General features: G+C 42.2%; 3 protein-coding genes across 3 annotated transcripts; all 3 read right to left on the reverse strand.

Annotated features, from left to right (window-relative positions):
- Window positions 1-392: 392 nt before the first annotated feature.
- Window positions 393-11,402, reverse strand: LOC308299544 (mitotic-spindle organizing protein 2-like; the record flags this gene model as incomplete). The annotated part of the gene is made up of 5 exons (XM_080743341.1): window positions 393-693; window positions 2,913-3,047; window positions 4,831-4,991; window positions 9,849-10,024; window positions 11,310-11,402. The coding sequence occupies 5 exons, from the start codon at window positions 11,400-11,402 to the stop codon at window positions 536-538; spliced, it is 723 nt and encodes a 240-aa protein (XP_080599467.1). The 3' UTR covers window positions 393-535.
- Window positions 6,981-8,405, reverse strand: LOC308299049 (methionine aminopeptidase 2-like; the record flags this gene model as incomplete). The annotated part of the gene is made up of 1 exon (XM_080742775.1): window positions 6,981-8,405. The coding sequence occupies one exon, from the start codon at window positions 8,403-8,405 to the stop codon at window positions 6,981-6,983; it is 1,425 nt and encodes a 474-aa protein (XP_080598901.1).
- A 3,981-nt stretch (window positions 11,403-15,383) lies between the features above and the next one.
- mzt2b (mitotic spindle organizing protein 2B) lies at window positions 15,384-20,024 on the reverse strand. The gene is made up of 4 exons (XM_080742632.1): window positions 19,940-20,024; window positions 19,263-19,438; window positions 18,396-18,556; window positions 15,384-15,870 (listed from the first exon to the last, which is right to left on the reverse strand). The coding sequence occupies exons 2-4, from the start codon at window positions 19,430-19,432 to the stop codon at window positions 15,713-15,715; spliced, it is 489 nt and encodes a 162-aa protein (XP_080598758.1). The 5' UTR covers window positions 19,433-19,438; window positions 19,940-20,024; the 3' UTR covers window positions 15,384-15,712.
- Between the last annotated feature and the right edge of the window lie 7,386 nt (window positions 20,025-27,410).

The following is a 27,410-nucleotide window of genomic DNA, read 5'->3' on the forward strand; positions in this document are numbered from 1 at the left end:
AAGTAGCATATGAGGGGTCTAACTAGGGGTATTTCATGATTCTGAATCCATTGCAAGCATCCGTTTTGCATGAAAAACATTCCTTGGGCTAAAACGGACCCCAGAAACATGTGAAAAGTGATGACTCTGCACTTTTCATCACTAAACCAAGGCCGATTTTTCGCCAAGGAATGTTTTTCGTGCAAAACGGATGCTTGCGATGGATTCAGAATCATAAAATACCCCTAGTTAGACCCCTCATATGCTACTTAAAGCAGATTAATTTTTTGCTTATTTTTCCTGTAATGTAAAGTTAATGGGACACCAACTCTAGCGGCTGATTATGAAAATTGCTCAACATATACAAGTTAGCATCCGGTGGTTTTTACATGCTGGGGACCCATACTCAACATTTCTAACATAAAACTTTAGGGGACTCAAAATGTCCGGGTCTACAATGGGGCTCTATGGGCTGGCTACTAGACTAAATGGCATACCGAAATGGGAGTCCTTGAAATGATAAAGAGTTTTGAGAACCGCTACAGTGCAAACCACATTATGTTGAGGTTATCTGTGTCGAGGATGAACTACTGCTGCCAGAGCTCTTTGTCTTCTGCCCCCTGGTGGCGCTGGGCTGGCGCTGCACCTTCTGGCTGGAGGAGCCCTCTCTGTTCAAGCTCTTGTCACTGTGACCTGCTCCCGATTTACTGCGCACTGCGAGCACAAAACACCAGAGAAAAGACTGTTTCTGTATGACCCTACATCACAGGGGCGTCACAAGGGGTAGGAAAGTGGGACTGAGTTACCAGGGCCCAAGGTGGAGGGGCCCTAGTAACTTTAGCTATTGAAAAATAGCAGATATACAAGCTCACAGCGCGGCACCAAGTGCCGCTCTGCGAGCTTGTAGATCTGCAATTTTTGAAAAGTCGTGAAAATTTGCGCAAATCTTTGAATATATGTATTTGAGTGAACATTTGTAACTCAAATTTTGCTTCTGGGGGGGTCCCTGGAACTAAATATTTTGAGATGCGGGTCTGCGGCCAAATACATATCATCGTCGGGGTCCTTCACATGAAAACGTTTGAGCACCACTGACATAGAAACATAAGTTTCTTGCGCACATTTTCACGATTTTTCCAAAAATAGCAGATCTACAAGCTTGCAGCGCGGCACTCGGTGCCGCGCTGTGAGCTTGATATATCTGCTATTTTTCAATAGTTAACATTCATGGGGGGCCCACAGTGAATCCTTGTACCCAGGGCCCAGAATTTGGTGTGACGCCCCTGCCTACATCACAGCTTCCAAATGACTTCCAACAAAAACAGAGAAAACATGCGTCAGAAAGATGAGATACAGCGGGTCATGATGATTAGGTTCTTTCAATATTGCTTATTGCATGGACTGCATTCAAAAGTACACATTTCAACAGCCACATTAATTGTAAAGGGGCACAAAAGTGTTTTTAGTTTATTTTTCAAGATCAAATAAACACTGAAGTCAGTCACAATTCTATGTTAACCTACGAGATTTGTGTGATCTGTGTTGATTGTACCACAGATGGTACAATTTGCATATCTTTATCGTGCAAGCCTTGTACTGTACGTGGAGATTAAGTCAAGCACTGACAGTTGCAATCCAGCTCGGCGTTGCAATGTGTCAATTCGGCACCATCAGCCAAATTAAAATCTACAACTATATGAAAACCATATGCTGCCCTAAGTTACAGACAACTTGATGAAATAGTGTCTAAAGATATATGTTATCATATCATAATTGTCATTCACTTTCTAGCCCCTTTAAAACAACAATTGACAAACACAAGGTTGACTACATCTATTTGAATGAGATGATGGCAATGATACACTTTTACAACACCCTTGAACCGGTTCAGTTGCACTCATCCACACACATGCACACTAGAGGTTTCACCTAAAACTATCAACACTGTCAGCAGTAGTCAAACTAGTAGGCTATTATATTAACTACTAGTCGACACTGTTGGCAGTAGTCAAATAATCATGGACAATTGTTCTTTCTAGATGTTAAAATATATACAGTTGCTGCTTGTGATAGGGAACAACAATATAAGACAATTCTTTCATGTGCATTGGTAGTTTGCTGCTGCTGCAACAAATTGCATTTCCTGGTTGTAGGTTGTCTTGTTTGATATCCTGAAATCATCATTTAAAAAGGAAATGGGGGTCTGGGTTATTTCTTTATTTATATTATGTACAAGATGTACAAGATAACAAGACCACCTTGTATTAGATTGGGGTCCTCCACAGTCAGTGTGACATTAGTCTCGCGTGGCCAGACTGTTGACTCCCGTCATGATGAGTACCCGGTTAAAGCGAAAGTGAAGCCTCCTCCTCACTTCCGTTTTGTTTTTAACATCGCGCACAGTTATCCTAATATAAATAAAAATCATCTAAGCATTTTTAGCTTGCTGCTTAGCAGAAATTACATTTTAAAAGATATTTTCATGAACGAAAATGCCAGTTTCCATTACTCGCCCTTCAGGAGCTGTAGTTCCAGACTCTATATAGCATTCGGAGATTGTGGAATAGTTGTCTGGCTATGCGAGATGAGTTTGTCATGCCATAGTAAAACTTGTCATACAACAGTTAAAAGACAATTAGTCAACTAGCCAAACTATCAAACTATTATGAAAAACATGGCAACTAGTCAAAATCAATAGTCGTGAAACCCCTCTTGCACACATGCATAATACATGCACAATAACACACACATTCAAACACCCAGTTCCTCGTTTTCACGGAATGAACAAAACACGTGTCATTCAGGTAAACCCCCTAATTTGATGCAACAGGCACTGTATGGGTACACAACGCGACTTGCACCCGAGGAGAAAGGCAGGCCAAGCATACGAATGGAGTTACAGTTACACAACACAGCGCAGCAGCAACGGGGACCTTGAGAGTGAGCGTCTTGCGGGCCGTAGACCGCAATCTTAGCGTTGACCCTGGTGGGCCGGGTAGCGGTACCAGAGGACGAAGGGGGAGGAGCAGGAGGCTTAGCGCTCTTGCCAGAGACCGCACTATCATCTTCTTCAGGAAACAAGAAACAAGAGGCTTTTTTTGTGTGGATTTATAATATACAACAACGTTAAAACCACAAGAAAGGAAACTGACAGCACGTGTAGTGAGTTAGTGGAAATGTGCTGCTGCTGGTACACTAGTGTAGAAGCAAAAACATTTTATATTCTCTCTCTCTCTGTCTCTCTCCTCATATCAGTTAAGAACTGCATTATCCCTATGGCAAAATCTCGATATTCCGACGGCCTGAAAGTCCGACGGCACGGAGATCGGAATCCGATGTCCCAGAGAGTTGGCATGATTAAAATAATTAATTAATTAGCCTAAAAGCCAGCAAATAAATAGCCAAATCTGAGCACATATCAATATATGAGGCCAAATCTCATTAAAAAAAGTATAAAAAACTATTTGAGATGTTTATAGATTAGAATCTTTACACACCTGTTTCCAAATAATTAATTATATAATTCAAGTTCACTGCGCATATTATGTAGGTCATTTCAATTAAGCTCTCGCACTCACTGTCAGCGCAAGTCGATCGAGCAGCTCCCTTAGTTTAAACTATAGGCTATAAAATGACATATGGAATGGATTTTCAGCCAAGAAGTTGTGAATGAAAACGTAGGCCTGTGCTTCACTGCTTTCTAATTATTGTCCTCACTTCGAGTAAACGCTGGATTATTATTTCTTCAAATTGACTGGATCCAACCTTGGTCACACAATAAGAGGTAACATCCAGGTCTTTATCCATCATGCTTTCACATCAAACAAAGTAATCACTCAAACCTATGGCTATGTGTGAGTGTGACCAAGTTTAACGTCTTAAACATCACATGCTGCAAGCGTCGGCATCCTCAGTCAGCCGCCTCTCCTCTTTCTCTCCCCCTGTATGTGTGTGTGTCTCCGCTCTCATAGGCTACTAAATTGAACAGCCTTTCGGACTTTAAGTCTCTCGGACGTTAAGGCCATCGGAAAATCACCACGCGCCCTATCCCTATGGGGGATGCATTCATAGAAAATAGCAAAACCACAAGCTAAGGACGTGACATAATGTGGCGCGTTCTGAGCCTGTAGAGCTGCTATTTTTGGCAAAGTCATTTGGTATAGAGGGAAATACTATTGGACCCAGTATAGGGCCATGGGGGACAGCAGTCAACACTCAACACAGTATACTTTATAGGGCTGGTTAAAGGGTGTGTAAGTCATATGTTTTTGTTAAGAGTCAAAGCTCTATATTACGATTCATTTCTATAGAGTGTTCGTTCAGTAATAAGGGTCTCCCTAGTCCCTAGTCTCTGAACTCTTCCCACTATCTTCAAAGGCTAATGAGTGTCTGTAATATGCCCTGTGCATGGCTGTAGTTCTATTTTCCAGTAAGTGACATGAACATTTCCCGTCCCAGGTAAGTTTCCCATAGCTTCATTGGCTCTCAGTACCATACTCTTTGAACTGGAAACACACATGACACCTTGTGATGTGCGTTTCCAGTTCAAATCTGTTTCCGGTTGAATCACAGCAACTCCTTATACTCTGAGCTCAACAAAAAGGTAACTCCTTTCTTTTCTGCAGCTAGGTTACTAACAAAGTCTGGTAAGAGACATGACCAAATGTCCCCGATCTTAGCTTCCCTTCACTGGCTGGCGGTGAGTTTCAAGGTTGACTTTAATATTTTACTGATGACTAAAGCCTTGCAAGGCCTAGGTCTCCCGGCTACATCAAATCTGTTTCCGGTTGAATTCTTGTGGAAACACCTTGCAGGCAGCGTGTGCTGTGCTTGTGGTAGTAGGTAACTGACCTCTGTGTTCTGCGGGTGCTGTGGTCAGACTGGTGGTGTGGGAGCTGGTGGATGAGTCTCCCAATGAAGTGTCGGCTATCCTCTGCCCTGCACACATGGACTTCAGCGTCTGGAACACCGCCTGAGGCGCCACGTTCATCTTCAACAGATCCACGATGATCCTGGATGGACAAAATGGCAGCAGTGTTAAATTTGTCGACTAAAACTATGATACCGTGTGTCTATGATTTCACTGACGAAAACAAAATAAAAACTAAGCTATCGTGACTAATACTAAGACTAAACAACAATTTGACAATTTGTCAACAAATACAAACTAGAAAGACGCAATTCGGGGAAATAGCAACTGTGGTTGCCTGACATGAGTTACGTGGAATCCGCTGGGAAATGAATTCCGTCATACCATTTATATTTGCCAGACCCTCGAAGAGGGTAGGGCCTACAGAAGCCTTTGTCATCATATTTGTCAGCCTGAGATGTCACGTGAAGCTTGTTCCGTCATCTATATGAGGGTTGGACAGGCTGGAAAGACAAACTGTCACGTGAGCCTTATGTCCCATAATTGCGAGATGTCACGTGAAGCTTGTTCTATATGAAGGCTGGAAAGACAAAATGTCACGTGAAGCTCGGCCAATCCTGGAAAGACAAAATGTCACCCGGGGTCTGGCACAACCAGGTTGACCTGGTCTAGTTTATTTAAATCCTGAAAAGTAACAGTTTTGGACATAACGTAATGAGGTTTCCACCCAATACTCCTTCAAAGCATATATATATATATATATATATATATATATATATATATATATATATATATATATATACACACACACACACACACACACACACACACACACACACACACTACACACAGCTTGGTATTGGCCAAGCTTTGCAGGACGTTTCTTTTAATTCCAAAATGGAAGTCCCCATGGGATTTTTGTGTTATCCTTTCAGCCTAGTATACTTACATTTCTGAGTATTCAATCAATCAATCAAATCCTCCAGAACCTCTGTATCTTGTTTATCAAACATGTTTCTCCTTTTATTTTTACATGTTTTTGACACATGAAAAACAAACTTGTCACTGCCAAGAAAAGCAAAGTCTTTGCCACCATACTGTAGCCCACTTAAGTGGTGCTGAAAATGCAATGTGGTAACCTTTGGTATCTTTATTTTACGTTGACAGAAGGTGCAGGGTCGAACAGTTACTGCTTTTAAAAGCATGGCTCTTGTTTCAGAGAGTAAAGGCTATGTTTATTAATGGGCTTGCTTTAGCGAGCACACACTAGTTAGTCCCCTATTTATATTTATTCTTCTTTATTCCTTCACTATATTTTGCCTCCTACTACTCACATTTTTTTACTTTTCTCTTTACAAGTTTTTATACCTTTTTATTGATTTTTGAGGGGAAACAATCTGGGATTCCCGTGGATTCATCTGGGAAATGAATTCTGTTGAATTATGTTACTGCTTGGGCTTGACCTGAATCAAAATCTGTCTGCTTTTCTAGTTACGTGTTTTATTTTCTGGAGCAGTTGGGATTTGGAGGCGTGTGTTGTGAGGTGGGTTGTGTGTGGGAGGGCATAGGGTTTGATTCTTAAAAAAAAAGGAAACCAAAGTGAAGCGGTGAACTTTTATTATGTGTTCTAGAGATTAAGAATTCTGAATTTTGAATTCTGAATGATTTTATCTGGAGGGCCAAATTGTCATGTGAAGCTTGACCAATCCTCAAAGTATGGTTTCATTGGACATCTTTAATCATCCAATCATCAGACCGGGACGGACACTACACACATATTCTGGACGTACGGGACAGATAAAACCTGTTCATTCTGGACTGAAATGACCATATATGGACATGGAGACACACAAACCCACTCCTTGGAAGCGGCTTTCACCGCTTAAAAAATAACACCTAGTGCGAAGTGAGCAGTGCTATCTATGAGAAGCTTGGCCAATGTGACCCTGGGCGTACAACAAACCTTGAGACATATGTGGCAAGATGTAGGCCAGTTGTAGACCAGATGTAGGCCACGCTTCAGAGCCCTGACATTTCTTTGGGCCCGGACAAAGGCAGATGTTGGAGCTTAGCTCCTTCCAGGAGCGTTGCTAAAAAAACAGATGGGGGGGGCATTATTAAAAACTCAGAGTCAGTAATCGTCCCCCCGGCTCACCACCTCCTTGCAGGTGGGCCTGAGCAGGATGGTGTGCTCAAACTGAGCTGTGTAGCTGCCCTTGATGTCACAGAGGGGTGGGTAGGCCTCCACGATATGCAGGTCACACAGGTCCTTCAGCGCCATCTGGTACTTGCTCTCGCCCGTGCGGTCGAGCCAGCGGCGGCAGAAGGCCAGCGTGCCAAAGTTCTTGTTGATCACATTCAGCAGGTGCTTGGCTCGGGGTTGCCTGATGGGGACGTACCCTCTGTCAAAGTTCTTCATGTAGTGAGAACAATCCATGTCGTTGTTGACAAAGCCTTTTCCTGTGCTACCAAACGTCTCGATGGCATAGGCCTCTCCCTCCTCCATTCTCGTCGCTGGTCCTCCCTTAACAATGGGCACGGACTTTCCGGCGTGTATTCTGTACTGAGCGATTGCGTGACCACTCAGATTCTCGATCGACTTCACCTGATACGTTTTCCCGTCGAGCTCGACCTCGTACGACTCCATCACTTCCTGAATTGCCTCTCCGATGTCGCAAAGGCGCACATCGATTCCGGCGTTTCTGATTCCGGTGTTGGTGGCGTCTCTCACGGCCTCCAGCAACCTGTCGTACTTTGGGTTAAACGCGACGGTGAAGGCACAGTCGACGATCCGCCCGTTGACGTGCGTGCCGAAGTCGATCTTGCAGACGTCGTCATACTGCAGGACGGTGGAGTCTCCGGCGTTGGGGGTATAGTGGGCGGCGACGTTGTTCAGGGAGCAGCCCGTGGGGAAGGCCAGGCCCGCGTTTAGCCCGTTCTCCTTGATCAGCTTGCGAGAGCAGCTCTCCAGCCGCTCGCAGATGTTGATCATGGTCAGACCGGGTTTGATGAAGCCGCGGACGTGCTGGCGGACCTGCCTGTGGACCTCGGCAGCCTGTCTGAAGTCGTTCCACATCTCCTCGTTGGCCCTGTCCCGCGCGCGCCTCTCCTCGTTGGTGGTGCGCCACACTGCACTACAACCGTCCTGCACCACAGGGTATTCGCACTCCTGTCCGACAGGGAATTCTCCGCTTGGGTACAACTCACAGACTGGCACCGACGGGGGGTCAGTCTGAGTCTTGGGTCCTTTCTTCTTCTTTTTCTTCTTTTTCCCCGTGGAGTTTTCGCCACCGTCTCCGTCATCCTCTCCATCAGCCTCCTCTTCCGCCCTGTTATCCAGAGCCTGTTTCTCCAGCTGCTTGGTTATGCTGGCCACTCCATTTAGATCTGCCTCATTAGCTACTGGTGTTGCAGACTTACTCTTCCTGTTTTTCTTCTTCTTGGCCGTCTTCTGGTTGGGGTCAGTGCCCTTCATGCCATCAGTGTTCACATACAGGGATGCGTCCTCGTTCGGCTTCTGGTCTGGTACCTGGTGCTCCTCTGGCACATTCATCATGATTGCAGGCGCTAGTGGGGAAAAGTGTAGTTCATAAATGTTCAATGCAAGTAAGCTTTGAGAAATGTCTCTCGAATAGAATAATGCTGTACCCCTTTGTAATATAAGTTAGGTTCCGGCTGTCACAGTACTTACTGTTACTGTTACCGTTAAAGCCAGGTTATGACATCATATTGATGATGTCAAGGATCTTCTTATATGGGCATAAAGGGCCATACATAGATACTGTAGATACTGTACTACTTACTGTAAATAGATAGATATCACAAACAGTTGGAACTCTGTCGAGGTGCCAACTTGCGACTTGTTATTATTTATATCAAGTCGCACTTGTTGGTAGTGACTTCACCGAGAACACTGCTCCCTCATTGGCTACGGATACGAATACAGACAGTACTTGTGCGCTCTGCTGTAGTAACTCGCTTGGATTACAGCAATGAATGCAAACTGCTTTTATTTCAATTTCACAAAATTCAGTGGTTCCGTTTGTTTAGTGTATGATATCATATCAGAACCCTGGTCAGACGAATATATACGGTGAAGTAGATGGCTTTAAAACACTGACTTCGTCCAAGGACGATAAAGAGAAAAAGGAAAATAGTGTGAGACTCAATAACGATAGAGACAGGCAGAGAGAAAAAGGGTACAGGCTGGTAAATTTGCTAATACTGAGAAAAACGGTCTGCTGACCAAAAAGTAGACACATTAACAACATTTAATTTTTGCCAGACCCTCGAAGAGGGTAGGGCCTACAGAAGCCTTTGTCATCATATTTGTCAGCCTGAGATGTCACGTGAAGCTTGTTCCGTCATCTATATGAGGGTTGGACAGGCTGGAAAGACAAACTGTCACGTGAGCCTTATGTCCCATAATTGCGAGATGTCACGTGAAGCTTGTTCTATATGAAGGCTGGAAAGACAAAATGTCACGTGAAGCTCGGCCAATCCTGGAAAGACAAAATGTCACCCGGGGTCTGGCACAACCAGGTTGACCTGGTCTAGTTTATATTGTGAAGCATGACCAAAAGCTTCACTTTTCTGTTGTGCAGCTTCCCAACCCGGATAACATTACTCAGAAAGTTTACAAAACAGGTTCACTTTGCTGGGAAGAAAATCTCGGACCAAATACAATAGTGTGTTGCCTATGGCAACCACACTAACTAAGCTATGATGACCAAGTCTAAATGTTGACAATTTCGTCAACTAAAAACTAGACAGAAATGTTAGGGAGGGACAAGTGGAGAAGAGATCCAATAGAACGAAATGACAAGTAATGTTATGTTTGGTTGCGCGGGGGTGTTGCGCTCTGAAAATAGCAGATCTGCACTGCGATGCGTTGTGAGCTTGTAGATAGGCTATTTTCAGCATGCAAGTGTTTTCAGCATCCAAGTGTAAATTCAGACTTTACACCACTGTATATTATATAATTATTATATGAACCTACTTGAAGATCTCTTGATCTATGGTGATCCCAGCAGCCTGGGTGAGCTCGAACAGCTCGCTCTCCTCAGGATTGAGAATCTTCTTCTTTTTCATGGCATATTTCTGGACATTACTGGTCACCAGCACATCAGGGGCGCTGGGCGCAGACTGCCCAGACTGTTGAGACGTAATGGACACCTGGAGAGAACATACAGTTACAATTAATCACAACCAGGGCACGGCCCTGGCCATCTGAGGGTCCCTAAACGGGTCAGATTGAAGACTTTTTTAATGCCACTTTAAATTAAATGAAGTCATCAATAACAAAAAAGTACCCAATTACACCTATTATTCAGATTAGGGTAGACTTTGTCAACATATGCAATAGAGCTGTTCATCATCAGCCATACCCCATAAGGGTTAAAGACAATACAAATATGGCATACATTTGAAATACAAAATAAAATATTATCACTGTATGGATAGATTTTGTATCCATGTAGATCCCCTTATCAATCCTTCCTTATCGATCCCACTAGTGATCCTTTTCTATCATTTGTAGTTGTACAGACATCTACTCTCCACACGTTATGACAACATATGAATCTACAAAAATAATCGATTCGTTCAGATGACATACAATGGGTTAACTAAATTGCTTTGCTTCCTTTCTCAATAAAGACTAAACAGTATAGCTCAATCTTACACTTTAATAGCTGCTAATAATAATAATTAATCATACATACGGTCTCGTTTGAACAGAAATACGTTCCGATTGTCCGATTATTTTATTTAACAACAAACGAGCCTGACATCAACACGGTCCCACATCAAATACGTCATCATTCTGAGTCGCCTTCAGAATGGCGTCATCCACCCATCCCGCGGAGGAACACGCCCCCTTTCCAAATATTGTGCCAATTCGGCACCATCAGCAAAATTTAAATCTACAACTATATGAAAACCATATGCTGCCCTAAGTTACAGACTTGATGAAATATATATACATACAATAAGTCTAAAGATATGTTGTCATATCATATTTGTAATTCACTTTCTAGCCCCTTTAAAACAACAATTGACAAACACAAGGTTGACTACATCTATTTGAATGAGATCGGACCCCAGAAACATGTGAAAAGTGATGACTCTGCACTTTTCATCACTAAACCAAGGCCGATTTTTCGCCAAGGAATGTTTTTCATGCAAAACGGATGCTTGCGATGGATTCAGAATCATAAAATACCCCTAGTTAGACCCCTCATATGCTACTTAAAGCAGATTAATTTTTTGCTTATTTTTCCTGTAATGTAAAGTTAATGGGACACCAACTCTAGCGGCTGATTATGAAAATTGCTCAACATATACAAGTTAGCATCCGGTGGTTTTTACATGCTGGGGACCCATACTCAACATTTCTAACATAAAACTTTAGGGGACTCAAAATGTCCGGGTCTACAATGGGGCTCTATGGGCTGGCTACTAGACTATTATGGTTTAGGGACAGACATATCCTCTGTATTTCCCGTAGGATTTTGGTGTGGAAGGGGAAGGTTGACAGTTTGTGGTTCTCCATCATTCTGAACTGTATAGCAGGGTAGACATGATGCACACAGCACTGGTACAGTCTCAGCTTGGTGTTGCTTTTGTGCTGGGTTGACTTCCAGACATTGTTAAAGGTGGTGTAGGTGATATTTGTTTTAATTAAGTGTTAACTAGCTCTTCTCTTATAGTACTCTCTGCTATTAGACTACTAGAGTGTTTGTTCAGTAGAGAACGGGGGTATCCCCATCTCTCTAGCTCTTTAAACAGAAGAACATTCAAGTCATGATCCCAATTTCATCCAACCAGGGGTGAGAAGAACTCATACAGGATACAGGATAAACAATTGAAAGTGATGAAACAAGCCAAACAAATGAGCAGTCTGTAGACCCTCTTTTAATACTTTTGATGTTTGTGTCTTTGTTTCCACTCGTAGCTCAACCCTTCAGTGATTTAGTCATGGTCATCAGGGTCATCTGTGTGTACAGCTTGTACACACGTGTCAGATACAGCTTGTGTTATTTACCCTGAAGAAGGCAACATCCCTGTCCCAATTCTCCCAAACGTTTTTTTTTATCTGTGTTCTCTTTTCCTGAATAAAATTGGCATTCAGTTTACCACGACTCTGATGTTTTTAGTGAAATTGGCAACCCACCTGAAAATATATAAAGAAGAGCAGGGGAGACCCCTGTTACTGTTACTGAACAAACATTTATGGACAGTACATGGCTTGAGAGCCAGAACCATGCCCTGGACCCTATCAATCCAGCTATTAAAGAGAAGCAATTAACACAAATCACTAGAACAGGGAGGAGAGCCCAGGCACGTTTCTAATAAATGATCCTTCCATGATACGCACACACTGATGCACCTTACTTCAGTAAATATTTAGAGCAAATATGTATATCTTATCTTAATGCTCTAATGGTCCCTATTGTGTTTTTGTTTATTATTGCTATGATGATCAGCTTGGCTAATCTTTGTTGCGGTATTATTTATTTTATGTTATTTCTTTTTTCTTTGTAGACCAGCGGTGATCTAAGCCAGTCGATTGCTGACCACCTAGACTGGTTGAACCATTTGTCAGAGCGTGTGGAGACGCTCCAGATGAACACCACCGTCTTTGTTCAGGTGAGACCAAGGATTATTTCAAAACTATGATTGAAATAAGGCGTATTAGTGATTTCATTCATAATGTATATTCTTGTTAAGTTTGTGTTCTGGGGGTGACAACACCAAAATCTATCTATTTGTGTTTCTAGCTGAAAGAGTTTGGGGACCGTCTGCTATAAGCCAGTTGTTCCCAAACTTCTTAGCTCAAGACCAAAAAGAGTCATTAGACATTTGCCCGGGACCCATCCAGTGAAAATAGCAGATCTACAAGGGCACAACTTTTTAATTCATGGTATTTCTTAATTTGTTTGTCTTTTGTTTTAAAAATGTATAACATTATTTAAAATATATATATTTATAAAAGAAATTATCTTTTGAAATAATTGTATATTTTTAAATGTAGGAAAAGAAAATGGGATTTTTTTCTCGAGTCGTGGCGCATAAGAATTGGTCTGTGACCCACAAATGGGTACCGACCCACTGTTTGGGAATCAGTGCTCTAAGCCATGCATGCGTGTGCATTTGGTTCCCAGATGAACCCTAAACGTCGCACGTGGGGAGGGAGGCAGGGCTCCAGACAGGACCACCGCTGGACCCGCTCCCACCTGGCTGAAGATGTCCAGTCTGAGTTCGGCTGGTCTCCCATCCGCACGCGGCGCGACAGCGATGCCGCGTCCGAGATGTCTTGCAATTGGTGACTCTCCAGCCACCTGCGATCCGACGTGTCAACTAAAAGCTGTACTATGCAACGTTTGTGTTTAAGTGAATACAATGTTAGTTTGTCCAATCTGTTTGGTAGAGCATGTTAATACAATGTAACTTATACAATTGGGGTGGTTGTATTTTGGTCTCTTTGCTCTTCTATTGAGACGTTTAGATCCTGCGTGTGGTTTGACACGACTGGTTGACAAGGTGTACTTCCTCAAGGTCAGGATTCAGTTTCTCTCCTGAGCAAGCAGATAGGCTCTATTCCAGTGGTCCCCAGTGGTTTGTGGACCTCAAATGGGGCACACACACACATCATGTACATCAGTGGTTCCCAAACCTTTCAGGTCGAGACCCAAAAGATGTTTGCCCTGGAAAAGAGCAGATCTACAAGAACACAACGCGTCACTTCGTGCCGTGTTGCGAGCTTGTAAATCGGCTATTTTCACTACTCCTTAATTATATATTTTTTAATTTGTGGAATTTCTTAGATTTGTTTGTTTGTTACCCTAACCCTAACCCAAAATGCATAGTTATGTTAAAATGATATAAAAGAAATTCTTTTGAAATATCTTGTATTAAATGTAGGAAAAGAAAATTTGATTTTTTCTTTAGTTTTACTCAAGCCGTGACCCATAAAAATGTGTCCATGACTCACAAATGGGTCCCGACGAAGTGTTTGAGGAACAGTTATGTACATGGTTTAAAAACGCTAAGCTGCTGACTCTGTCGCCTGAAGAAGAATCATAGAATCCTGAAATAAGGCTTCTATCCCTTGTCTGTGAAATAATTATTACAAAAATTATAAAAAAGTAACACATCCAATCGATAACAGAACAGACAAACTACAGACACGTTTCAATTTTGTATAGAAGAGGGTACTCTAGGTAGTTTAATTAATGTACAAACAGACAGTATTGATTCCAGGGTAATTAAGGTGTCATAGCAAAACAGCAGGCACGAAACACAGAGGTAAGTGGAAATAGATACAAAAGAAGTTGTAAGGCAACAATAATTAAGAAAATACATAAAAATACATAAGGAAGAAGAGGACTTAGAGGAGGCTTCTTGGGAAAATGCTTTTTGGAAGTTATCGTGCTCTGGTAAAATGTGCTAATGCAATAGTGGGTATGAGGGGATGAGCAGATTAAAGAGCCTTGTGAATGATCTGTTACTTGAGTGCCCAAGATTTATTTTTTCCTCATTGAATTTGCATGCAAGCATGTTTGACTGACAAGCTTCTATAAGAAAGAGCAGCTAGGACACAATGCTCCATTTGAACATAAAATAATTGCACTGCAAATACGCAAAAATGTTGGGTTTAATTAGAAATTAATTAGAAAACAAATGGCAACAGTTGGAAGCTTACATGTAACTGATCACTTATAACAAAAGAGAAACACAGAGCCTTGTTTTTGTTTCGTTACAGACCAGCAGTTATATCTCCCCACACTGAAACAAAAATATAATTTAACAGGGCGACGCCAGACAAACCATCACCATAGGTACCATACTTATTAACTATCCACAGTATTCTCCTACTCTATCATATGTCTCTTTTAAACGTGCTTGTTATGGAACAAATTGACATAATTCAGAGCCAGATTGGAGACAACAGTTGGAGACAAGTAAGGACGCTAACTCAATGGTTCTTAAAATTGGGTCCGGGGACACCCAGGGGTCCTTGAGGATCCCCAGATAAAGGATTGCTAGTCAGGAACCAAATGGACCTTTACATTTCTGTAACTTATTTCTACACTCACAGAGTTATAAGGGTCCGTGGCCCAATTAGTCTAGTAGCCAGAATGTGAACCCGGACATTTTGAGTCCCCTAAAGTTTTATGTTAGAAATGTTGAGTATGGGTCCCCAGCATGTAAAAACCACCGGATGCTAACTTGTATATGTTGAGCAATTTTCATAATCAGCCGCTAGAGTTGGTGTCCCATTAACTTTACATTACAGGAAAAATAAGCAAAAAATTAATCTGCTTTAAGTAGCATATGAGGGGTCTAACTAGGGGTATTTCATGATTCTGAATCCATTGCAAGCATCCGTTTTGCATGAAAAACATTCCTTGGGCTAAAACGGACCCCAGAAACATGTGAAAAGTGATGACTCTGCACTTTTCATCACTAAACCAAGGCCGATTTTTCGCCAAGGAATGTTTTTCGTGCAAAACGGATGCTTGCGATGGATTCAGAATCATAAAATACCCCTAGTTAGACCCCTCATATGCTACTTAAAGCAGATTAATTTTTTGCTTATTTTTCCTGTAATGTAAAGTTAATGGGACACCAACTCTAGCGGCTGATTATGAAAATTGCTCAACATATACAAGTTAGCATCCGGTGGTTTTTACATGCTGGGGACCCATACTCAACATTTCTAACATAAAACTTTAGGGGACTCAAAATGTCCGGGTCTACAATGGGGCTCTATGGGCTGGCTACTAGACTAAATGGCATACCGAAATGGGAGTCCTTGAAATGATAAAGAGTTTGAGAACCCCTACAGTGCAAACCACATTATGTTGAGGTTATCTGTGTCGAGGATGAACTGCTGCTGCCAGAGCTCTTTGTCTTCTGCCCCCTGGTGGCACTGGGCTGGCGCTGCACCTTCTGGCTGGAGGAGCCCTCTCTGTTCAAGCTCTTGTCACTGTGACCAGCTCCCGCTTTACTGCGCACTGCGAGCACAAAACACCAGAGAAAAGACTGTTTCTGTAGGACCTACATCACAGCTTCCAAATTACCACAAACAAAAACGGAGAAAACATGCGTCAGAAAGATGAGATACAGCGGGTCATGATGATTAGGTTCTTTCAATATTGCTTATTGCATGGACTGCATTCAAAAGTACACATTTCAACAGCCACATTTATCGTAAAGGGGCACAAAAGTGTTTTTATTTTATTTTATAGAGATCAAATAAACACTGAAGTCAGTCACAATTCTATGTTAACCTACGAGATTTGTGTGATCTGTGTTGATTGTACCACAGATGGTACAATTTGCATCTCTTTATTATGCAAGCCTTGTACTGTACATGGAGATTAATGAGTCAAGCACTGACAGTTGCAATCCAGCTCGGCGTTGCAATGCGTCAATTCGGCACCATCAGCCAAATTAAAATCTACAACTATATGAAAACCATATATGCTGCCCTAAGTTACAGACAACTTGATGAAATATATATAATAAGTGTCTAAAGATGTTGTCATATCATATTTGTAATTCACTTTCTAGCCCCTTTAAAACAGCAATTGACAAACACAAGGTTGACTACATCTATTTGGATGAGATGATGGCAATGATAGACTTTTACAACACCCTTGAACCGGTTCAGTTGCACTCATCCACACACATGCACACTAGAGGTTTCACCTAAAACTATCAACGCTGTCAGCAACACTGTTGGCAGTAGTCAACTAATCATGGACAATTGTTCTTTCTAGATGTTAAAAGATATACAGTTGTTGCTTGTGAAGTTGTGATAGGGAACAACAATATAAGACAATGACTTCATAGTTTTGTGCATTGGTAGTTTGCTGCTGCTGCGACATTGCATTTCCTGGTTGTAGGCAAGGCACTTTGGGTACTAATGTTGTCTTGTTTGAAATCCTGAAATCATCATTTAAAAAGGAAATGGGGGTCTGGGTTATTTCTTTAATTATATTATGTACAAGATAACAAGACCATCTCATATTAGATTGTGGTCCTCCACAGTCAGTGTGACATGCCACAGTAAAATGCTTAAACATCCTGTTTTACAAAATACAACTTGTCATACAACAGTTAAAAGACAATTAGTCAACTAGCCAAACTATCAAACTATTATGAAAAACATGGCAATTAGTCAAAATCAATAGTCGTGAAACCCCTCTTGCACACATGCATAATACATGCACAATAACACACACATTCAAACACCTAGTTCCTCGTTTTCACGGAATGAACAAAACACGTGTCATTCAGGTAAACCCCTAATTTGATGCAACAGGCACTGTATGGGTACACAACGCGACTTGCACCCGAGGAGAAAGGCAGGCCAAGCATACGAATGGAGTTACAGTTACACAACACAGCGCAGCAGCAACGGGGACCTTGAGAGTGAGCGTCTTGCGGGCCGTAGACCGCAATCTTAGCGTTGACCCTGGTGGGCCGGGTAGTGGTACCAGAGGACGAAGGGGGAGGAGCAGGAGGCTTAGCGCTCTTGCCAGAGACCACACTATCATCTTCTTCAGGAAACAAGAAACAAGAGGCTTTTTTTGTGTGGATTTATAATATACAACAAAATTAGAACCACAAGAAAGGAAACTGACAGCACGTGTAGTGAGTTAGTGGAAATGTGCTGCTGCTGGTAGACTAGTAGAAAACAAAAAGGCAAAACATTGTTATATTCTCTCTCTCTCTCTCTCTCTCTCTCCCTCTCCTCATCAGTTAAGAACTGCATTATCCCTATGGGGAAGGCGAGCATTCAGAGAAAATAGCAGATCCACAAGCTAAGGACGCGACGTAATGTGGCGCGTTCTGAGCCTGTAGAGCTGACATTTTCGGCAAAGACATTTGGTATAGAGGGAAATACTAGTATAGGGCCCTGGGGGACACCAGTCAACACTCAACACAGAATACTGTATAGGGCTGGTTATAGGGTGTGTGTAATAAGTCATATGTTTTTGTTAAGAGTCAAAGCTCTATATTACGATTGATTTCTTGTTATTTCTATAGTGTTCGTTCAGTAACAAGGGTCTCCCTAGTCTCTGAACTCTTCCCACTAAATGCTAATGAGTGTCTCTAATATGCTTTGTGCATGGCTGTAGTTCTATTTTACAGTAAGTGACATGAACATTTCCTGTTCCGTGTGAGTTTGCCATAGCTTCAGTGCGTTTCCAGTTCAAATCTGTTTCCGGTTGAATCACAGCAACTCCTTATACCATGGGCTCAACAAAAAGTTAACTCCCTTCTTCTTCTCCCTTCTGCAGCTAGGTTACTAACAAAGTCTGGTAAGGGACATGACCAAATGTCCCCGATCTTAGCTTCCCTTCACTGGCTGCCGGTGAGTTTCAGGGTTGATTTTAATATTTTACTGATGACTTTTAAAGCCTTGCGAGGCATAGGGCAACCCAGCTACATCAAATCTGTTTCCGGTTGAATCCTTGTGGAAACACTTTGCAGGCAGCGTGTGCTGCGCTTGTGGTAGTAGGTAACTGACCTCTGTGTTCTGCGGGTGCTGTGGTCAGACTGGTGGTGTGGGAGGTGGTGATTGAGTCTCCCAACGAAGTGTCGGCTATCCTCTGCCCCGCACACATGGACTTCAGTGTCTGGAACACTGCCTGAGGCGCCACGTTCATCTTCAACAGATCCACAATGATCCTGGATGGACAAAATAGCAGCAGTGTTACATTTGTCGACTAAAACTATGATTCCGTGTGTCTATGATTTCACTGACGAAAACAAAATAAAAACTAAGCTATCGTGACTAATACTAAGACTAAACAACAATTTGACGATTTGTCAACAAATACAAACTAGAAAGACGCAATTCTGGGAAATTGGAACTGTGGTTGCCTGACGCGAGTCACGAGGAATCCGCTGGGAAATGAATTCCGTCATACCATTTATATTTTATATTGTGATGTCAAGTGAAACATGACCAAAAGCTTCACTTTTCTGTTGTGCAGCTTCCCAACCCGGATAACATTACTCAGAAAGTTTACAAAACACAGGTTCACTTTACTGGGAAGAGAATCTCTGACCAAATACAATAGTGTGTTGCCTATGGCAACCTCACTCTAAGCTATGATGACCAAGTCTAAATGTTGACAATTTTGTCAACTAATAAAAACTAGACACAAATGTTAGGGAGGGACAAGTGGAGAAGAGATCCAGAAGAACTAAATGACAAGTAATGTTATGTTTGGTTGCGCTGGGGTGTTGCACTCTGAAAAAAGCAGATCTGCACAGCGATGCGTTGTGAGCTTGTAGATAGGCTATTTTCAGCATGCAAGTGTTTTCAGCATCCAAGTGTAAATTCAGACTTTACACCACTGTATATTATATAAATATTATATGAGCCTACTTGAAGATCTCTTGGTCTATGGTGATCCCAGCAGCCTGGGTGAGCTCGAACAGCTCGCTCTCCTCAGGATTGAGAATCTTCTTCTTTTTCATGGCATATTTCTGGACATTACTGGTCACCAGCACATCAGGGGCGCTGGGCGCAGATTGCCCAGACTGTTGAGACGTCATGGACACCTGGAGAGAACATACAGTTACAATTAATCACAACCAGGGCACGGCCCTGGCCATCTGGGGGTCCCTAAACGGGTCATGCCACTTTAAATTAAATGAAGTCATCAATAACAAAAAAGTACCCAATTACACCTATTATTCAGATTAGGGTAGACTTTGTCAACATATGCAATAGAGTTCAACATAAGGGTTAAATATGGCATACATTTGAAATACAAAATAAAATATTATCACTGTATGGATAGATTTTGTATCCATGTAGATCAATCTTATCAATCCTTCCTTATCGATCCCACTAGTGATACTTTTCTATAATTTGTAGTTGTACAGACATCTACCTCTCCACACGTTATTGACAACATATGAATCTACAAAAATAATCGATTCGTTCAGATGACATACTACTACAATTAAATTGCTTTGCTTCCTTTCTCAATAAAGACTAAACAGTAGTTCAATCTTACACTTTAATACCTGCTAATAATAATAATAAATCATACATACGGTCTCGTTAGAACAGAAATACGTTCCGATTGTCCGATTATTTTATTCATGCCCAACAAACGAGCCTGACATCAACACGGTCCCACATCAAATACGTCATTATTCTGAGTCGCCTTCAGAACGGCGTCATCCACCCATCCGCGGAGGAACACGCCCCCTTTCCAAATATTACCTTTTTATCATGGATATTATTTATTGCACGCCACGTTTTGCATTAAAATTTGGTTAACGACGCATACATTTTATTTTGTCATTTTCTTCGTCTGCACCACAACACAACAGAGAGTGAATCTACCGTTAAACAATCACTGTAGATTTTAGGCTTAAATGGCATGATATGTTGACTTTTACGCCCCCTTGTGGCTGCATGTTCCAGAACGTCAGCGAGTTGTCTGGAGTCACACTCTTTGATGGTTGTTCTGGTAGGGCATTACACCTTTTGGTGGCATAGCAATAGAACAAAGTTGACCCCATCTTTGTGCCCAATCTGGGATGAGTGAGATGAGATCAGTGTGTGTTTTAAGTAGTTTGACAGGTACATGGTCATGGGTGTATTAGTGGTGTAGTGTCTTGTAGACCAGGCCAATTGCAAGTTGCTTCACTCAGTCTGTCCTCCATTTTTCAAATATATTTAGATTTTCCTTTTACAATTTTTCATCAAGGTGCCCAGATGTCCCTAGTGCCCACCTGACCTGTTACCCTGTCCTCTACCCCGAGCCATCCCAAATTAACCTAGCATAATGAGCAACGAACGATTAGGTGAGTTCTGGGTGTGAGGCTTTTGATTGATTGATTGATTGATTGATTGGTTGGTTGGTTGGTTGGTTGGTTGGTTGGTTGAATGAATACTTTATTAACAGTTTGCAAAAAAAGGACAGTTTCAGTGCATTCAATCCATCGAAACATTAAATATACAATAATATGCAAAAACATCCTAACGAGTAGTAGCCTAATCAAAAAGAAAAATATGTAAGTAAACAGTTGGGGTGTGGGAGGGGGTGTGGTGGTAATTTATGGTGATAAGCTTAAGACTTTTTACAGGAGCCAGTTTTGTAGGAGGAAATGTATGGTGCTATGTAATTTGTTGGTGCTATAATCAGAATAAAATGTTGTCACACCGTATTACATAAGTAAGGAAGTGGGTGAAATTCTTGATTGTGCAATGTGCATCAATGCAGTTACAAGATAGAGAAGTAGAGCATAAGAGCATAGAGGTAGAAAAAGGTGCATAAATAAAGTGGCTAATGTGCATAATAAGAGTCATGAATGTGTGTAAAGGAGTCTTTTTAAAACACAGATCAGATCAGTCAGTGTAAAGTGAGCAGTGCTATTTATTAATAGATACCCAGGGGGCAAAGGAAGGTGTGCTGCATTTGCCCCGACATACAAAGTTGTCCACCAGAAATATTATCTATGACCCAGTAGGATCACAACCTATATGGACAACCCGGTCAATTTGTACAACAAAGTCCAATATGGCCGCCTCAATATTAGCCCCTATTAGTTTTAATGGGGGGTGAATAGGGCAAAATTTTAAACTGACGGATATTTCCACGAAACTTCACAGGTTGATCAATGGTATACATATGAACATTTTTTGTATTGCAAGTTTCCATGAAATCCAATATGGCCGCCACAATATGGCCGCCATAATGTAAGGACCCAGAAAATAGGTTTTGCCTCTAACTTCTGAACCAGTTGAGCTAGAAACGCAAACTTGGTGTCTATTTCATGGTGTCTGACCATGGGAGACTCAATGGAATAGCTAATTCTATTATTGGGTGTGTCTGGACCTTTATTGTGCATATTTGCAAGATGGTGGACTCCCAAAATAGAGCTTTAACATAATTTCTATCATGATTGTTGACTGCTTTTGCAAATACAAGCAATATGAATCCATTTGCTAAGATTTATGGCACAGAAGGGACTTATACCTGTATTATTCTTGAGTTTGCATGTTGTCAAAATGGCTGTAAACGAGATATTATATTTCCTGTCCGATTCTACTGTATGTAGTTGTAGCAATGACTTCAGATAAAATCAGAGACCAAAACAATGTATCTTAGTGTAAAAAAAAACATCACAAGGATGCAGCTGGGACGTATCATCAGTGATGTAGCCTGGGGTCGACGGGTGTTTCGGGTCTCGCAACATCATACACCCTCGCCCAGGTGACCCAGCCGGGGTTGATCAAGTCCCGACTTACGTCCCAGTAGCTATCCACGATCAGTCCTATTAGGGAAAGACAGGGTCACTCAATGTGCAGCACCGGAACTACTCTGCCAGGATTGGGGAGCCATTCTGGCGCGTGGAAGAACTAGGCTCTATGGGTTGACTCCTGGCCGGGCTCCTCCTACGTCTTACCAGGTCCCCTCCTGCTCTCACCAGGTTCAGAACCTGTGCGTTGCACCAGACCCCAATCCAAACATTCCATTCAGCTGCTGCAGTTGAATGGCCCTCCTAAAGGCCTCACCGTGGATTTGTTGGGCTTCTTCCTCACGGAAGACACAGGCTGGGGCGCTAACCCAACCTGCTCCCGGGTGCCGTCTAAATTCCGGCCGTCAACCGAGTCTCCGGTGGTCACCAAACTATTCCTGGTTGTCACATAGTCTATTCCTATGAGCCACTATAAATAGAACTAATAGTGTAAAAAAACATCACAAGGATGCAGCTGGGACGTATCATCAGTTAGAAATTATGTTTTAATTAAAAAAAAAAAGAAAAAAAGAGAGAGATTATCTCAATGAAATGAATGCAACTGCCTTTTTGGGTCTTTCACACATAGACATGCACATGCTTTCCAACAACTTCAGCTTCAGGGAAATTATAATGAACACATGATTAAAACAGGCTGCATTAAAATGCAAATAATTGCTAGTCACTATCACTGTCATGTGTACCTATCCTGCTGCATCTTGTCTCCAGTCCTTGGCACCGACACCCCAAGTAGCATGCAATTCCCTTCTTCGCACATGAACAGTTTTTCTGGCAGCCTTTGATACAGCTACATGATATTGCCTTGTCCATTGATATAGGCCAGGCTGGCTCTGTAGATGGACAGGGGACTGCCTTCCCATCACTGAGAGACCATCCATATTCAGTGAAGCAAGGGATGTCTGCTTCGCGATGTGTGCAGTTTTATCTATTATGGCTGCTAGAGCAGCTCTTTTCAGGTGCAGGCCAAAGGCATTTTCTGTAGGTGGCAGCAGCTTCAACAGGGTTGATCGGTTATTTAGGAACTTGTACACTCTCAGCTTTGCCAGGTCAAAGTCCTCAGAATGGTCAGCTTTTGATGCATATACAGCTATTGTGAGGTCTCTAGCCTGATTCTTGACATCCTCTGAGAGGGAATAAGAGGAATTTTCACCAAACTCCTGAAGTGCAGGGAGATCAAGACCCATGCTGGTCTTGAACCATGCCTTCTTTCCAGTGAAAAAGGGATAGCAAACAAAGCAAACCTTCTAAGATTCCTCTGTGAAGAATGGTGTCAAAATGAGACACTTAAGTCTGCTCTTGGTACAACCCATCTTTACCTGAGTGGAGGATTTAAAGAAGAGACAAGGAGTGTGGTGATCAAGGAGGGGTGTGTTGTTGATGTCCCTGCACTAGAGTCAACACAACAGGAGGCCGACACAAGGGTAATTCTACACACCATCTACAGTGTCCAGGCTCACAAAGTTGACAGAGTTGTCATCCATGCTAATGACACAAACATCATCATGTGCCTATATCATGCTGCCACCCACCTCCTAGACCTTCCAGAGCTGTGGGTGACAACAGAGCAGGATGCATATCTTCCTATCCATCACATGGTCTCAGCCCTTGGACTCGCACAGTGTCGTGCCCTGCCCTTTATTCACAGCCTGAGTGGCAGAGATACCACCAGCTATCCCTTTTTCACTGGAAAGAAGGCATGGTTCAAGACCAGAATGGGTCTAGATCTCCCTGCACTTCAGGAGTTTGGTGAAAATTCCTCTTATTCCCTCTCAGAGGATGTCAAGAATCAGGCTAGAGACCTCACAATAGCTGTATATGCATCAAAAGCTGACCATTCTGAGGACTTTGACCTGGCAAAGCTGAGAGTGTACAAGTTCCTAAAAAACCGATCAACCCTGTTGAAGCTGCTGCCACCCTACAGAAAATGCCTTTGGCCTGCACCTGAAAAGAGCTGCTCTAGCAGCCATAATAGATAAAACTGCACACATCGCAAAGCCAGACATCCCTTGCTTCACTGAATATGGATGGTCTCTCAGTGATGGGAAGGAAGTCCCCTGTCCATCTACAGAGCCAGCCTGGCCTATATCAATGGACAAGGCAATATCATGTAGCTGTATCAAAGGCTGCCAGAAAAACTGTTCATGTGCGAAGAAGGGAATTGCATGCTACTTGGGGTGTCGTTGCCAAGGACTGGAGACAAGATGCAGCAGGATAGGTACACATGACAGTGATAGTGACTAGCAATTATTTGCATTTTAATGCAGCCTGTTTTAATCATGTGTTCATTATAATTTCCCTGAAGCTGAAGTTGTTGGAAAGCATGTGCATGTCTATGTGTGAAAGACCCAAAAAGGCAGTTGCATTCATTTCATTGAGATAATCTCTCTCTTTTTTTCTTTTTTTTTAATTAAAAAATAACTTCTAAGATACATTGTTTTGGTCTCTGATTTTATCTGAAGTCATTGCTACAACTACATACAGTAGAATCGGACAGGAAATATAATATCTCGTTTACAGCCATTTTGACAACATGCAAACTCAAGAATAATACAGGTATAAGTCCCTTCTGTGCCATAAATCTTAGCAAATGGATTCATATTGCTTGTATTTGCAAAAGCAGTCAACAATCATGGTAGAAATTATGTTAAAGCTCTATTTTGGGAGTCCACCATCTTGCAAATATGCACAATAAAGGTCCAGACACACCCAATAATAGAATTAGCTATTCCATTGAGTCTCCCATGGCCAGACACCATGAAATAGACACCAAGTTTGCGTTTCTAGCTCATCTGGTTCAGAAGTTAGAGGCAAAACCTATTTTCTGGGTCCTTACATTATGGCGGCCATATTGTGGCGGCCATATTGGATTTCATGGAAACTTGCAATACAAAAAATGTTCATATGTATACCATTGATCAACCTGTGAAGTTTCGTGGAAATATCCGTCAGTTTAAAATTTTGCCCTATTCACCCCCCATTAAAACTAATAGGGGCTAATATTGAGGCGGCCATATTGGACTTTGTTGTACAAATTGACCGGGTTGTCCATATAGGTTGTGATCCTACTGGGTCATAGATAATATTTCTGGTGGACAACTTTGTATGTCGGGGCAAATGCAGGTTTCCTAAAAAAAGGCTGGTTCGCCCCCTGGGTAAGAGTTAATTTCATTAAAGGGGAGAACCACCACCCATTTTCAACATTGAACTAGGCCTATGTCATTAAAATAGGCCTACCTTTGAGTTGTTATGTGGAAATAAGAAAAAAGTCACACCCAGTGTGAGGTGAGCGGTGCCTTTAGTTAATTTCGTCCCGGGAAGCTTGGCCAATGCCCAGCTTTGCGGGACGGACATAGAGTCAAAGCCAGATCTAAGAGCAGTTGGCAATGCTAAAAAAAAAGAAAAAAATGTGCAAACAAAAAAGACTAAGATAAAACAGGTTGTCTTTTGGATGGTTTAATCAAGGCTGTTGAATTGGAATTTATTGTAACTAATCAGGTGGACAACTGCTGTTGGTGAAGTGTGGAGATGATGGTTTGTCATCAGAATATCTAACTGATTGAAGCTCTTTATGTGGTGTGGACTAAGGCTGCAACTTATTTTCATAATCGATTCGTTGGGCGACTAATCGATTAATCGGATAATGGCACTTTTTTGTAATTACCATTACAATTTAGCTTGAAATTGTTTTAGGCATTTTTTTAACCAACAATAAAGATGATAAAAAGTATTCTTCCTTCAGAAATAATAGCCTATTTTATTGACTGTACATACTTTGACTGTACATAGCTGTACTTTTACATCTGAATAAATTGTAACATAAATATTGTATTATTGTTATTCATTCACATATTAAAAAAGAAGTCCAGTGGTTTTCAAAGTGGATTCCTGGGGTTCCTTTAGAGGGTCTAAATTAAGTCTGTATACAAATGGAACCAGTAAATTGCCATTGATTTATTGTTCACACTGTCGGCTGTTTGCAAACTTAAGAGCTTCAAGGCTTTCACAAGACACACCTCCGTCGAACTGAAAGCTCATAAAGCGTCACGGATGCAACATGCTGTGGGCTTGTAGATCAATGGTGTTCCTTCCCTGTGTTCAGTGCGTTGTATACCGAAGCATAAGGCAGGAATAGGGCTAGTCCCAGTTGGGCGGTGTCCCAGTTGGGCGAACAGACTGTAAAGCAAGCGATCTTCATCCCATTCATGCGTTTATCGTGCGCTTGCCCAGGCCGGGGCTGTTAAGTATGACATCATTTTGTAGGCAGAGGAGAATTTCTGCCCCCAGTTTCCGTGAATCTTTTTACTATTTTTACTATTTACACATTCTTCTTCTCTTTGTTGTTGAAAGGAAAGTGTTAGAATTATACTTTAGTCGTTATTTTTGTCTCGGATCTGTTGAAATAGCGAGGGACAGAAAATGCTCTGGGGGCAGAGTTCTCCTCTGCCTACAAAATGATGTCACGGCTTAAAAGCCCCGCGCGGCCGGCGGGCACTCGCGCCTGCGGCGCTCGGGCGCGAAGAGCAGGACCAAGGTCCGCTGGCCTTCGCGCCGCTTGCAATGTCGTGGACAATAATTACAGTCTGTTCGCCCAACTGGAACACCGCCCAACTGGGATTTTCCCCAGGAATACACTGCAGCGAAAGCCGCAAGCGATACACAGCATTTAAGATTAAAACAACATCAAATGTAACCTTTGTGATGCAAAACATCCAGCTGTGATTGTCCATTAGTTCACCCGGGGGACGTGTCACATAATGATCAATTGCCAGACCAAGTGTTGAACGTGCACGTGCTATGCTACTAGCCTGGGTAGCAGCCTGCTACGCTACATGGATTGGCCCCATCAACCTCCCCTCTCAGTCTGGCTGGGCACTGGGCAGGCTCCTTTCTTTCCGAGGGAGGCGCAGAACATAGAAAACCAGTGGAAACCACTCGAGAAGCGTACTGACAGCAGGCCGACACCCAGGCTCAGCTCCCCCTTAGCTTAGTAGCTGTAAAGCTACATCTACTTGTAATTGTAAATGTCAAAAAAAAAAAACACGTTTCGTTGCCGATGAAAATTGATAATCTAATTCGTTGGCAATGAATTTGATTAACGATTTTTATCGATTTAATCGATTCGTTGTTGCAGCCTTAGTGTGGACATGCTGGTTCTTCTTTAGAGTCCATAACTGACTGAAACCCTTTTCACACTGCTACACGCGTGAATCCAAACTGCATCCCAGTTCCAACAATGGACCAAGGGCGGAGCGCT

The sequence above is a fragment of the Nannobrachium achirus genome, assembly GCF_963921795.1.
Source record: "Nannobrachium achirus genome assembly, chromosome: 15".
In the NCBI taxonomy this organism is placed as follows: Eukaryota; Metazoa; Chordata; class Actinopteri; order Myctophiformes; family Myctophidae; genus Nannobrachium; species Nannobrachium achirus.

Excerpts from the sequence above, each read along its gene's own strand:
- mzt2b (XM_080742632.1), bottom strand. The coding sequence starts at position 19,432 with ATGACGTCTCAACAGTCTGGGCAATCTGCGCCCAGCGCCCCTGATGTG. Across the intron at positions 18,557-19,262 it reads ATAGACCAAGAGATCTTCAA|GATCATTGTGGATCTGTTGA; the intron begins GTAGGCTCATAT and ends TTGTCCATCCAG. Across the intron at positions 15,871-18,395 it reads AGCACCCGCAGAACACAGAG|TGCGCAGTAAAGCGGGAGCT; the intron begins GTCAGTTACCTA and ends TTGTGCTCGCAG.